General features: G+C 50.0%; 1 protein-coding gene across 9 annotated transcripts in view; it reads left to right on the top strand.

Moving 5' to 3' along the window:
* The window catches only part of VAV2 (vav guanine nucleotide exchange factor 2), a 116,118-nt gene that overhangs the window by 75,203 nt on the left and 27,029 nt on the right, over positions 1-13,886 (top strand). For 8 of the 9 annotated variants that reach the window (XM_071817536.1, XM_065853643.2, XM_065853641.2 and 5 more), the window contains exon 4: positions 7,950-8,018. In XM_071817536.1, the coding sequence (XP_071673637.1) occupies positions 7,950-8,018 (69 nt within the window). Of the gene's footprint in view, positions 1-4,224; positions 4,355-7,949; positions 8,019-13,886 lie in introns of those variants that run through there. The other variant, XM_071817538.1, reaches the window with a different exon arrangement.

Here is a 13,886-nt window from a genome sequence, read left to right as displayed (position 1 = left end):
AGCCAGCCTGAGCTTGGTGGAAGAATAAGTGACATTAGTTTTACCTCCAGGCAAACACAGTGTGGCCAGCCCAGTGCCCTGGGCTGAGGTTCACCTTGCGTTGAAAAAAATAGATAAATACAAACCAGAATGCTGATTCTCTTGGCATTTAACCCCAGTGACAGAGCAGACTGGGTGGCAAGCACTTGGCTGGTACCTGCCTGTGGTTGCAGGGCATGTTTGATCTCAGCAAGTGGGATGCTTGGGTGTCCCCCAAAAGTCCTGTACGTAGGAGCTGGGATTTGCTCTTTTGCTTACAGGAGGCTGGAGATGTCAGTGAAGGGGAAAAACCTTCCTGGCTTTCCAGGTGATGAGCCGGGGCTGGTCCTGATGTTTTTCTGAGCCCCTGGGTGCCCTGCTCCCCCCTGCAGACCCCACGCCTGGTGGGGGTCAGGGCTGGGTTGCCTGTTGAGTGGTGACCACCAGCGAGACCATCGTGTCTCCGTTTTGCCCATCTCTACAATGCACAGAGCGAGATGAGAGAAACTCAACCCTGGCATTAGCACAGGTTGGAGCCACCTCCAGGCACTAAATAAGCTGTACCGGTATCTTCCCATCAGCGAGGATTTCACCCCGAAATGATTTTCCTCCCACCCTGCAAACCCCTTGCCTTGCTGACGAGGTTCAGCATTGCTCAGTTTTGCCCAGGTAAACTGTTAAACAAGTCTGATCTGCTCAAAATGAGGTTTGCAGCGTTATCATCCCTGGAGTTTTCTGTACTTAACGGCTTGCCAATAATATCAGGATGTGTGTGTGGGTGAGAGGGAGGAGGGATGGGAAGGGAGAGTCACAAGCATCCCGCCTGCGCCATTCCGGGGTTGTGATATGACGTGCTGAGCAAGCAGCATTCCTCGGGGCACCGTGTCCTGCCTGTCTGCAGGATTTGGGCAAAGGGGGGGTAAATGGAGCTGGACCTCAAGCCCCTGCCTTGTGTGTTTGTCATTCACTGGTCAGCTGCGCTTGATCTGGAAACCCCTCAGTGATTCATCCACCAGTTCAGAATTAAACCTAGAGTTTTGTCCCGGTTTCATGATGTTAATCCATTTCCCCATCTGACTGTGAGCTCCGCTGCGGTGTGGAGTTACCCAGGTTTGCAGTGGGGGTGTCCCAGTAAAGGAGACTTTGTGCTCCTGCCGGCAAAACCCACTTCTTGCAAAAGATGGGATGGCACAAGCTGGATGTTCCTGGTGGAGAAAAGGGAGATAAGAGGAAATCTTCCAACGGATTTGCAAAGAGTCTCCAGCATCATGGAGGCTTCATGCTGCAAGATTTGGTCTTCGGTTCCCCCACCCCTGGGGATGGTGCCCACAGGAGATGGATCCAGCAGTGTGTGAAAATGGCAAGCAATTAAAGTTGCTGATGATTAAGTCCTCAAGTGTCTTCTGGTGAGGAGGTAATTATGGGACCTCTTCTGTAGGTTGGTTTTACAAGGACTGTTTTATTCATTGCCAGTGTGCTCTCTGTAATTGCACTCTGCACATTATTTATTTTTTTTTTTACTGCCGTTGCATATCCATTGGTAATTGTTGCTATAAAATGGATATGGAAGGAATCTGTGGTTGGAAATAGGCATGGTTGCTGTGCTGCAGGGAGTCTGGGGCTGGGACCAGCCCTGGGACTGACCAGCACAGATCACAGAGGTCCAGACCTTGGCGGGGTCGAGTGGGGATGGGTCTGTCCGTGTCACAGGAGACCTCTTTAGGAGTGACCGTAAAGGTTCTTCCTTTGTCAGCAAGCCGGACCCTTGGCTAAAAGCAATTCCTTTCTAGCTAAAAACGTTTTTAACAGGTTTATTTTGGCAAGTGTGTGTCCTCACAGACTTGCTCCTAAGAGAGTCTGAAGAATATCATTGAGATGTTTTCTTGTGTGGCTGCTTTTGTAGGCTTGGGACATGCCGAGGTCACCCTGTAAGCATCTGCTAATACCAGCAAAGGCAGTTTCTCTTGCCCCCTCCCCAGCAGCAGCTTTGCGTAATGAAGATACGGCTCTGAATGTGCACAGCTCTGCTTCATCATCACACGTGGGGCTCGCTGGTTTTTGGGGTGCACATGCCTTGTCGTTGTTCATCGATTTTGCCCGTGTAGTGCTTGGCTTGGGGCTCCCTCTTGGGAGGGGGAAGGACACGTCTATTTGTTCCTCGTGGGCCATGGAACGTGCTGCTCAGCCCAGGTGGTCCGTGCAGATCGGGTTTAAGTTGCCCAGCAGGACCCCGCTTGGCTGGGACGTGTTGGTGGTGCTTTCCTGCAGTCAGCAGCGCTGGAAACAGGCAGAAATATATGTTTAGGTAGTTATTTGTTTTTATTGGCCTGTATTTTGTAGGATCGCAGCTGCTCAGGTAGAGCAAAGAAGCTACTGCTCTGGGTTTTTTTGTTTTTTATTTTTAACAGAATGTCTTCCAAAGTTAGGCAGTTGTAGAGCCTTATGGAGATGTTGTTGAATACCGTGAGGTGCATGCCAGGTCTTTACATCCTGGCTCTGATCTATCTTTATGCTCCCAGGGTGAGTGGAGCATCTTCCTTCCTCTCTAGGCTGCTGCTGCTGGGTTCCTGGTGGCACCAGGGCCATGGGGATGTCCCCTGGCAGGGAACGCTGCCCGTGTCCCGGCTCACTCTATTTGCTATTGATTTTCAGCCACAGCGTTTTGAAATCTAGTTTTCTTCTGAGTCAGAGACCTGGGCCAAATTGTTTCCTAGCGATCGGTTGCACTGTTAACCCAGAAGGGTGGGTTTTTTCCTTTCTTTTTGGAGAAAGATGTTTCTGGGTTCCCTTTTTGATTTTATCCATCTGTTATCGCCAATGTGGAGCTGAAGCGAGGAGAAAATCGTATCGCTTTCTTGAGCGAAGCATTGGTACATGGGAATTTTTTCAAAATGTGATAATGTGTTAAAACATAAAATTATACGAGCTGTTGTTTTCTTGTCTCATGGTCTCTAGAAATACTCAGTTCAGATTTGAGCTGAAGATAGAGCAGGGCATGCAGCTCACCCTTGGGCATGTGGGGTGCATGGTGCTAAGTACTGGAAATACTCTTCTGCAAAATGGTCATCTTTGTGTTATCTGATGATGTAGCTCTCTGTTTCCCCACTGAATTTCTATCAGAATTAATCTTGTGAGAATTTTTGCAATTTTCAGACCACAAATAAAAGCAAATCCTAACTTTTCAGGGGATGTGTCTAAAATTTGGCACAGCACGAGGTGCTTCTTTCCAGAGATGAGTAATGTAACACAATAGTATGATTTTAATTAAATTCAGCAGCTTTTGGTATGCTCCGATGTGTCTTGTTCTGCAGGGGAGAGAATTGATTCCATTCTGCTTTATAAAAATGGCTCTTGGGCATTAATAACGTGGTTTTCATCCGTCTCGCAGCACTTTACCCAGATAATTCCCTGACGCTGTTCCCAATTCGCAGATGGGAAGCAAAACTCGGAGGTGCCACCCGAGTCGAGAGCGGGGCTGGAGAAGCAGCTCCAGGTCACCTCTTTGCTCGTCCCAGGTCAGGTCGCAGCCACCTCGTGGTACATCAGTAAATTAAATGCTACTTTAATCTGCCTAATCCCACCAAAGCTGATGATGAATGAGTTTTCAGTTGCGTGTAAACATCTTGCAGAGCCACACGGTTTTCTTTGGACGGCTCCAGGAGTGCTGTGTGCCCAGGGGACCTGAACTGGTGGCCGCCGCGGGGACGGGGTGATCCCATGCTCGGGAATGACGCCATCCTGGAGAAAAAGAGGAGTTAAAAAAAGAGAGAGGAAGGTTTGAGATAACAAAATGACGTGCTACGAACAGCGCTTCCCCTGGAGAAATACATCTGGGGACTGAAGCAGCATTTAAACCTCAGCAGCAGGACAGGCAGACAGGGCTGGAAGCGCAGGAGCCGGCTGTGAACCCACACCTGGACTTGCACGGAAAGCACGGCCTGAAGTCCAAAACCTTGGGTTTTCTTCGTGTTGCCACGATGCTTGCTTCAAAATGGGTTTCTCATAGGATCTGCGTGCTCAGCCATGGGTTTTGTGAACTACTGCAAGGTGTAACTACGGTCTGTAGATCTTTTTCTGCCAGATCCTGAGCCAGGAAGACTCTGCACAGCACCATCCATCCCAGCAGGGCTGTAGAACTCCCTTGCACCAGCCTGAAGCCCTGGTCCTTCCCATTTAGGAAGAAATCCCTCGCAGAAGGGGCAGCAGATGGGAGCAGCTCAGGTTTCACGAGTGTCACATACTCCAACTGCTTTTTAAAACACTGAAGTGTGGTCGCTGGACTCAAGGCAACAAGAGGAGATGGGCATGCTGGCGTTGGGAGGATGGTGTTCTGCTGGTAAGGGATGAGCCGCCTCCTTTAGTCTCCTGTGGGTGCTTGCACAGGCAATGAAAACCTTGCAGATCTGCCCGACATGATCTGCTCGGATGGGAACAGCTTCTTGGGACAGAGGGCAGCGAGGGGGACATTTCCACCCTACCGGCTTCTCACTACACTTTCGGTTCCCAGGGGTGGTGTTTGACCCCAAGAAATCAGAATGGAAGCAGGGGAGACAGACAGGAAATCATGCCAGATCCTCTCTGCTCTGTCACAGTGGGTTTGAGGCTACGATGCTGCTTTACAAAATGATCCGAGTAAAACTGACCCATCCCTGACCCTCCATATTCTCAATGACGCTACCGTGGAGATGAACGTCTGGCTTCAGTTGCTAGGACAAGGCACCCACATTCTGAAATATGTTCATAAATAAGTAAACCTTTATGCTTATTGCTGTTAGAATTGCAGCCTACCTAGCTCTTCCCATTAAATAATTCAGAGGAGAGAGCAGCCAGGCAGCACATCGAGCGGCACCTTCTCCCTGCAGAGAGATGAGGATACAGCATGGGATGGATCGTGGGGCAACCCAAGTGACCGTTGAGAGCAAGGGGGAGGTTTTTGCATTAGGTGCCTCATGAAATATTAATTGATTATCGCCCTGTGTGATGTACTCTGGCTGTAGACTGCTCCTGCCTTTCCTTGCAAGAGCTGTTGCCTTTGCAGGGCGCTGAGTGCTGCACGTGTGCGAGCTCTCCAACCCAGAAAGTACCCTCAGTGTTTTGTAAGATCAAGGGGGTACTTTGCGTCGCTTCTCAAGAACGATCATCCTCTCTAAGTCTTGTCCTCAAGAGGAGAAGCTCACTCTAAACTCCATAACAAATTGCTGGGTCTTTCCTTCTCTTTTAGGTGCTAAAACATCAGATCGATCCTACTTTAATTCTCTTCTTTGATCTCTGGAAGCGATGCTGTTGAGTGCTGTGGGGTTTGGCTGTGAAGAAGTCTACTCTGGGAGCTTTATTACATCTAAGAGCCTGTTCCAGTGGTGTTTGATGTTGCTGGAGCTTTTGCTCTTCATCTAAGTGGGATCCGGTGCGGGCTGGGAGGATGAATGGCTCAGCAGGTTGTTTTTCATGACGGTGGAGTGAAAAACAAAGTCTAGCACTTAACTAATGATATTAAATAAGAGACGTTTTCAAACGAATTTAAATGGACTGGCATATTTGCAAACCTATTTGGTTTCAATGGACTCAAAATACTTATGACTGTTGAGCATTCCCAGCACTAACATTTAATATTGTGTATGAAGTGGCAATGCACCTGGAGATCTGTGAGAATTTCTTAGGAAATCATCAGCTTCTAGTCCCATTTACTTCCAGTGTTCTTCCGAGAGGAGCCAGCAACACTGGGAATAACCCATGGGACAGGGGCTGGGGGGGCGATTCACCCACAGCTCCCGCCAGCTCCACCCTGGCCCTGCTGAGAGTCTGGGTAGAAACGTGTTTAATATGTTTTCTATAGCTGACTGCTGGAGGTTCATCCACATCCCCAGTCCGGGGGCTGGTACCCAGTTTTGGAGAAGGGGAGGTGGCAGCTCTGCTCCCGCAGTGGTGACATGAGGACACGGGGAGCGTCTCATGGGCATCTTAGGAAAGAGACATGAACAGGGGGCAAACCCAAGGCTTTCTCCAAAAAACCATCCTTCAGCTCCACATTTCCCATGGTCCATTTACTAATCCTCTCCTCGGCGTGACTTTCCTTTTAATTGCATTCTGTGCATCCTTATTTAGCCATTATCCACCATTGCAGAGGTACAGGTTATTAATTGCTCCCGTGCCCTGACTTTCACTCCGGTGCTTTGCCCACGATTAAGGTGAAGCTGGAAGGGCTGACGGAGCTGCCGTCTTCATGAAACTCTCATTAGAAAATATTCTCCTCTCTTTGCTGTCTCCTTGTCTTACATGAGGGGCTTTGTCAGAGGAACTGATTACACCTCGAGCCCAGATTTATGGCTGCAAATATGTGCTTGTGATTTTAATATTCTTCATGGCTCTTTTACTTCTTTCTTTCTGGCATGGTGAGCACTGGAGAAGGAAATAATCAGTGGTTAAAAGCAGAAGATGCATATAAAAGATAGGAGGTCGTGCTTTGTGGTGTGGGTTTTAAAAATTATTTGAAGAAGTGGTGTTTAAGCAGAGGTCACCTCTGATTCCTCCTTTCTTGCTGGGGCTGTGTGGGTTGGTGTAGCCTGGCAGCGGTGGTGGCCGTGCCCTCCCACCCATCCAAAGAGGGGTCCAGGCTGGTTCCCAGCTCTGTCCTGGGGCCACCACCTGGTTGTGGTTTCATTTGACCGCACTGCAGGTTTGAGCACTATTTCCAAATGCTTGGTCTGAAGCTGTTCACCAAAGGAAGGGTGAAGTAAAGCAGAGGAGGGAAGGAAAATTAATGCTAGAGACAGGATCCAAAAATAGCGCATTCGAGGGGTAGCTAGGCCACGTATTAAATCTTTCAGGAGAGGCAATCTATCGTGAAACAGGGAGGGCAGGAGAGGAGAGGAGGGAATTACCCTTGGGGACAGTTAAAAGTTGATGTGTATCCAGTTTTGCTCACCCGCAGCATCAGCATCCCGCCCTGCGTGGCTCTCAGTGCCGGGACCCCCAGCTGCCATCGCTGCGGTGCCCACGGGGACGATCCAAACTGCTGCTGCCCCTGTCCCTGTGCTCTGGTGGGGACAAGGTTTGCTGTGACCACAGGGACCCCCAGCCCGGCATGGCCGAAGTCGCAAGGTGCATCCAGCCCCAGAGCCATGGCCTGTCGTGGCCCCGTGCCAGCAATAATACATTGGCTTTAATTAAAGCGGTATTTTTCATCTCCTTCATACATTATTTGGTTATTGCTTCAGAATGAGCCAAGGAATTCTTGCTTTCCCCCCCAACACTCCCTCCCTTTCTTTTTTAATCTGCTTTCTCCCCACTTCCTTTTGCCCTTTTGGTGTCCTTTCCCTCATCCCTGGGGTTTTAACTTCTTTTTTTCAGCTGTCACAAAGTTGTTAAGATGAGGAAGCCCAGGTTTTGTGAGGACTCATTCATTCTGGTGGGATCAGCTGCTTGCAGCGGTGGGAGATGCTGGTGGGAAGCAGCTCGGGGTGCCCCAGTCGAGCAGGACAGGAGCTCACAGGTAGAAAAGCTCCATCATGGGTGAAGAAAAGGTGTTGCTATGTCTTAACAAGTCCAGCACTGGGCTTGAATTAGATTTCTCCTGAATTTGTGCAGCACTAGCACAGCAGGGAGCGGTGGCTCAGACACAGGGTCTCAGGGATGCTGTAGATGATGCAGCTCCTCACTGCCGTGCTCAGATGCTGCCCTGCGGTCCACCGGCCTCACCACCTGGTTTCTCGTCCTGCCGTGCCAGTGCTGCCCACAGGAAGCAGCCCAGACGATGTCCTCCTGGGAGCCAATGCCTCAATGGGAAAAAATGGATTTGCAATGAATATTTTGTTCCAAAACGCCCTCTGCTCAACGGGATGCTCAGGGCTGGGCTGGGGTCAGCTGGGGCTGCAGGGGACCTGCTGCGAGGGCTGAGACACACCAATAACGCTGTCATTCCTCTCCTTCCCCAGGCCCTTCCCATCGGAGGAGACCACGGAAAATGATGACGATGTGTATCGGAGCTTGGAGGAGCTGGCGGAGTAAGTGGCTTTGCCTTCTCTTGGGGAGGGGTCATGAAAAGGGAAAAGTTGCAATGTAGTTCCAGCAAAGTCAGATAAAATTTGACAGCAGGGTTCGGAGAGCTGGGCCAGCTGCTTTGATCATCTTGCCAAGAGGTTTTTGTGCTCTTATAGTAGTCCATCTTTTCCCAGGTGGACTCCTGGGTGACCTCGCTTTTAATTGGGTTGAGTTTACAAGTGGCTTGGTGGACAGTGAGGGGACCAAACCCACGGGAAGCCCCTCCACCTGCTAAATCTCATTGTTAACTGCAAAACCCCAGGGCAGAATTCCTCCTCAGAGCCAAACGAAGCAGAACCACTCTCTGGGACTGGGGTACCCATTGCTAACTCAGCACCGGACCCCCCCATGGTGTTTTTGGGCTGCATGGCTGCTGGCACGCGGGGCTGCATCCACCTTGGGTGGTTTTGGAGCATCCAACCAGCCCCTTGCTTTGGGGATGTGGGGTGATGCTGCCGTGTTTTCTGTGTTTGTATTTATCTGGGTCTCTGGTGTCTGTGTTTTGCTACCCATGGTGATGATATAACAGGCTTTAAACCAACCTTGAACTACAACGTATATGGTGAAATGCGGGTGCTATCGGAATTCAATGGCAGCGTTCCCATCGGCTTCAGCAGGGCCGGGGTTTTACTTATGAAGTGCAGTCTGGTTTGTATGGAGGGAAGGTCCGTATGGGTGGATATGTGGCTTTATGCAGTTAAATATTATTGTTCCACAACATAAATAATAAGGCTCCTTAATCCAATGAGTTCCTCATGGCTTCAGTTATTACAAAAGTAAATCATAAATTACTAGTCAAGGGAAACGGAGTACCCTGGAATCCCCCGCTCGCGGTTTGCTCCCAGCAGCTACAGTTTAATAAATTTTTAACTTACAAAGGGTTCCTTTCAAGAATAACATTTTTTTCTCCTCTTCCCCTAAAGTTCTCAAAATCCCTTTAATATTGGGTTTTAAAATTCCTGATTCTCACACGTAGGCGTGCTTTTAATTGGAGCAAGGTTTGTGTGTGAACTCTCCCCCAAGCGCTGGTGGGGATGGCAGCGTTCCAGCAGCCCTCTCCTAGAAATCGGGGGTTTTGATGCTCTCGGAGTGGGTTATTTGGTGTTGAACATGGGTTCCCAGCTTGAATTGCTCCACAGGGTGTCCAGGTAGAACGTTCCCAAACTGTTCTGGGACCTTTGCTCGTGGCTGTGAGTTGGTCCCTTGCTGAGAGGGGCTGAGATGCCCAAGTCCCGTGCTCAGGTGACTTAGAGGTTTATTTCCTACTGATCGCCCTGTTCTGTCACTGATTTTCTCCTACTTTTAACTTTCCTTTTTTGTCCCCTGTTTTGTGTAAAATCCTTTTCATTAGTCAAGACCACTGGGCAGAGGCATATGTAAATCAGCATGGGGGTATTGTGCAAATTCCTTCATCCAGATGTGCACTCCCCATACAGGCAGGTTGTGCGCAGAAACACAGCCTACAAAACAGAGATGTAATTCACCCGTAACTGTAAAACCCTCTGAAATGCCCCAGAGAGCCCCTTAGCATGAGTGTTGCTGCTCCCACCGCCTGGGGACACGTCAGCAATAGTCCCCCCTTTTCCCCTTGACAAGGAGCATCTCTCCGTGCTTCACAAGGAAACTTTCATTGGAAACTTGCTGGTCACAATGGTGCGGACTGGGCACCGATGCTGGGCGCTGGCAAACCACGGGGCCGCATGAGAAAGCTCTTTCTTAACTGCTGCCGATCTCCAAGCAGCTGAACAAGGGTGTCATTCATGAGCTGGGGGTGATTCAGTCCGTCCAGCGTCTTTGCCTTTCATATTGCTGATGATCCAGCAGCCTTGGGAGGATCCGAGCGCATCTAAAATGCTTTATGGGACGCAAAGAAATGATTTTCGCAGTGAGCAGTGAAGTGACCCAACACGTAGAAGGAATCGCTACCGAACAGCACAACAATCCTTCCTTTTCCAAAAGAGACCCCTCCATGTCTGGGGTAAAAAACTCAGGATAAATATTGAGCTGGTTCTACAAAGACGTTTTAGGGGGTGGTAAAGTGGTGTGTGTGTGGTTGGTTTGGTTTTGTGTGGTGGTTTTTGTACGTTGTGGTTTGGTTTTGTTTTGGCTTTTTGTGTTTTGTTTGGGGGTTGTTTTGTTTTGGTTTGGTTTAGAATTTCAAAATACTCTATTGCAACCTTAATACTTACATGGAGCAGCTTGGTGTCCCCCATTTAAGATACTGGGTGGGTTCCTGCTGTGCAAGGCATTAAAAATACAGACATATTTGTGACAGAGGAGCAGATTTGGGAAGCAGAAGGAACCAGGCTTTGTCCTCGGTGTCCCCACAATGCTCTAAAGAGCGAGGACTGGGGCTGGGAGCGGATCCATGGCATCGCCACGAGGGCCTTTTATGTGCACTGCAGAACCAAGCTGTCTGCCCGCGAGTGCGGGGTGTTGGTGTGGATAAAGGATCTTCATGCCTTGATGAACCCATTGTGCTTTCACCTTTGGGGGAATCGCAGAGATGATGCCGGGCTGCACGCCGGGTCAGCCAGCCAGCAGATCAAAGCAGATAATTGCCTGGAAACAGCGATTTATTTAAAAGAGGGAAAAAAAAAAAGGCAGAAACTGAAGAACAAGCAGGGATGGAAAGGAGAAAGGAAACTAAAAGGGTGTCAGGGGAGCTAGAAAGTTATCAAATTCCCCGTCCTCAGCCCGCCGGCCCCGCGGTTTGCTTTGCCATCAGCCAGATGGCAGCTTGCAGAGAGCCCGGGCAGATGGCGAGGGGCGACCGGTTTGCAAGCGGTGCCTGATCGATACTGGGAGGAGCGGTAAAGGGACATTTGTCCTCTGCTGCCTGATTTATTTCTGCGTGCCCTAATGCCAGACCCTCGAGCAGCAACCGGTTTATTGGGGCGTTTGCCCAGGAAATGAGCAGGGCTTTGCAACGGCAACATGAGGATCCATTTGCTAGAGCCTGCCCCCAAAAATCAAAGGGTCCCTTGTCCCGATGAAGCCCCCGTGGGGCTGTGGGCTGTTGCATCCCCATGGACACGGCTGCTGGGCACTGGCAACACAGGCAATTATCCACCTCACTGCTGAGCATCTTCCCCACCAGACTGCTTTTCCATCTCTCCTGATGGCTGTTTGAGCTCCCCAAACCATCCTGGTGCTCCTGAAGTTATACTTAACATTTACCCTGAATTTTATCTGCTGCCACTTAAGTGCTCTTTCATTATTTTGTCTCATTAAACTTATGAGAGCGATTAATCCTGTCTTCTTTACAGCACCAAAACCTCCTTTATCATGTGCCTTCTCCACTTCATGGCACTGTCCCTCTGCGCTGGCATGGAGCCCGTCAGGGTCGGGTGGATTACACGCAGGACGGATTTTGGGTTATTTGGTAGCTATTTGAAGAATTTGGAGTCAGGCAGGAGTTCTGTGCGTGGTTTGACATGAAACATTTAATTGGCATAACTTTTACCTCCTTTTCTCCCTTAAAAGTGAATTGCTTTGAGGGGGGAAGTTCTGGTGTTGCAAAAAGGACACAGAAAGTGTTTTAAGTGAAGCGGCTCCACACCAAACCCTGTGCTGGAGCCAGGGTGTACCCTGGGGGGGCTTCGTCCCACACATCAGTGTCCCCCAGCCTTCTTTCAAGCCATAGCTCACTGGGGATTTATCCCCAACAAAAGTATCAGAGATACTGGTGTATTCCAAAGAACTTCTCATTGTAGAGAAGGGGAGATGGAGAAGATCTCAATTTCTCAAGTGCCACAGCTTGTTTGGGCACAGGCTCTGCCAACAACCTGTCTGCTGCCAAGAGCTCCTCGCTGAGGTTTGTCCTATGTGTTTCGCTGCTGTCACCAGTGTTGCCACCTCGGATCTTCCAAAATAGTGATGCCATCAGCAGAATTTCTCAAGTGCATTTAAAAAAAGAAATGAATAGAGGATCCAAGGTGAGATGATAAGTTAGCTGCCACTTTTCTCATTATTTTTGTGGCGTTGGAAGAACCACACGTGGCAGCCCGTTAAATAAATGGCTCCATGGTACAAAGCATTCGAGCCATAGCACTTGAAAACTTGTCTTGTCTTCTTTGTCACCAGTAAAGGGTTTTTTATGTCCTGCTTGTGCCATCTCTAGGATCATGTTAGTTGCTGTAACTGTGGCTCATTCTTGGGTTTATAATGTTCCACTTTGAACGGGGAATGTAAAACCTGAGTAGCATAGATGGCAGAAGGCCTCTCTTGCTATTTCCAGATGTGTGTCTCTGTCCAAGTACAATCTGAGTAATTAAAACCCTGCAAGATCTCGAGTCCAGCGGCTGCCCATCTTGCACTCCTTCACCCTGCAACCGAAGCCTACCAGATGTGCTGCAAATAGAGGGCTCTGCTTGTCCTCGTCTGACAGAGGGCGGGAATGAGGGGGTTGGTTGGATGGACCGTCTATTTATAGCTGTAAGTGCAGAGTCAGAATGACGAAGTGGAGGATTACTGGGGCGAACTGGAGCCTCGCAGCTGCTGGGCAGCTGTCTCAGGGACCTGGCAAATGCACTTCCAGCCGGGACCCTGTGGTGGTTCTGAGGTCTTCTGGCTCTTAACCTCGGCCACAGGGCTGGAAATTTGGGCTTGTCTTTTGGTTGTTTTATTTTAGCTCCTTCTTCCTCCTCCTCCTTTTTCCTTCGCTCTTCGTGGCGGTTCTGGCACTTTCATCAGCAGAGCAAAAGCAACGCCGTGGTTTGGATGGGTTTGGCGTGGTGGGTTTGCCCTCAGAGCCTCGCTTGGGCTCGTCCTTGGATTCTTGAGGCTGGTGCAAATTCCTCAAATTCCCAGAGAAACTTTTACGGATGAAAAGGTCCTTCAGTGACCCTTGAGTCCCTCGGACCTTCCCAACTCACCCTCCTCATCCATGGTGTCATTGCAAAGGTGATGTGCAGTGTTCCTTTAGCACACCAGACCTGCTGCAGACCATATATCAGGGCATCGCAAACCATCTGTGCCCATCCCCTGGTGTGGGCACCCCCACCCAGAGCTCCTCTTCTCCCAGTGTTGTTGTCAGGTGGCTCTTGGCAGTTCTGTGGGTGAACACACTGTGTTTGCCCTTGGTAGGTGTTTCTGTCCCTTTCCTGGTGGTCTAGAGGAGCTCCGGGTAGGGCCAGGTCCATGGGGCACCCGTGGTTTGGTCCAGGCAGCCCGTGATTTAGCAAAACCCTTTCAGCATCCCACGCGCTGCCTGGGTCTCTCGCAGTGATGTCCTGGTGTGTCCCCAGCCGTGGTCCAGAGCTCATGGCTCCTTGGTGGGTGAGAAAAGCTGAGCTTTTCCAAGCTAGGTCCCTTGTGCTGTACCAGGCTGGGGTGGGTGACACTGGCTGCTGAGGTTTGGATGTGGCACTTGGTTGTGCGTGTGTGTGGAAGGGGAGGGACGGATGATGCTCGGGATGCAGGACATCCTGGGGACACTTCAGGTGGTGTCTCCTCCTTCTGTATGTATCCCAAAACAGTTGCTGAGCTCTGCTCTGGCACCAGCATCACCACGGCACCCGCCATGGTCCCGTCATACCCAACCAGGCTCTTGCTGGCAACATTAACCCAACCTTACGTCTCCTAACGACTCTTGAGCTGGGGAAATGATGTATGGAGAGACAGCAGTGATCCGAGAGGTGCGGGCGGGAAGGGGAGATTAATCAGGAACCAGGAGTTCCTCGCTCTGGATAAGGAGCGGAGCCGAGAATATAAATATTGGTACAGATAATAACAGTGACGGCGACGCTTGGGAAGGGGAAGATGGATCACCAGCTATTAGTGGGCATTATTATAGCAGCTGCAATGCATCACTCTGAAAGAATGGGATG

This window comes from Patagioenas fasciata, chromosome 20 (assembly GCF_037038585.1).
Source record: "Patagioenas fasciata isolate bPatFas1 chromosome 20, bPatFas1.hap1, whole genome shotgun sequence".
NCBI classification, from domain to species: domain Eukaryota; kingdom Metazoa; phylum Chordata; class Aves; order Columbiformes; family Columbidae; genus Patagioenas; species Patagioenas fasciata.
The sequence above is the reverse complement of the archived record's forward strand: the minus strand, read 5'-3'. Positions and strand labels throughout refer to the sequence as shown.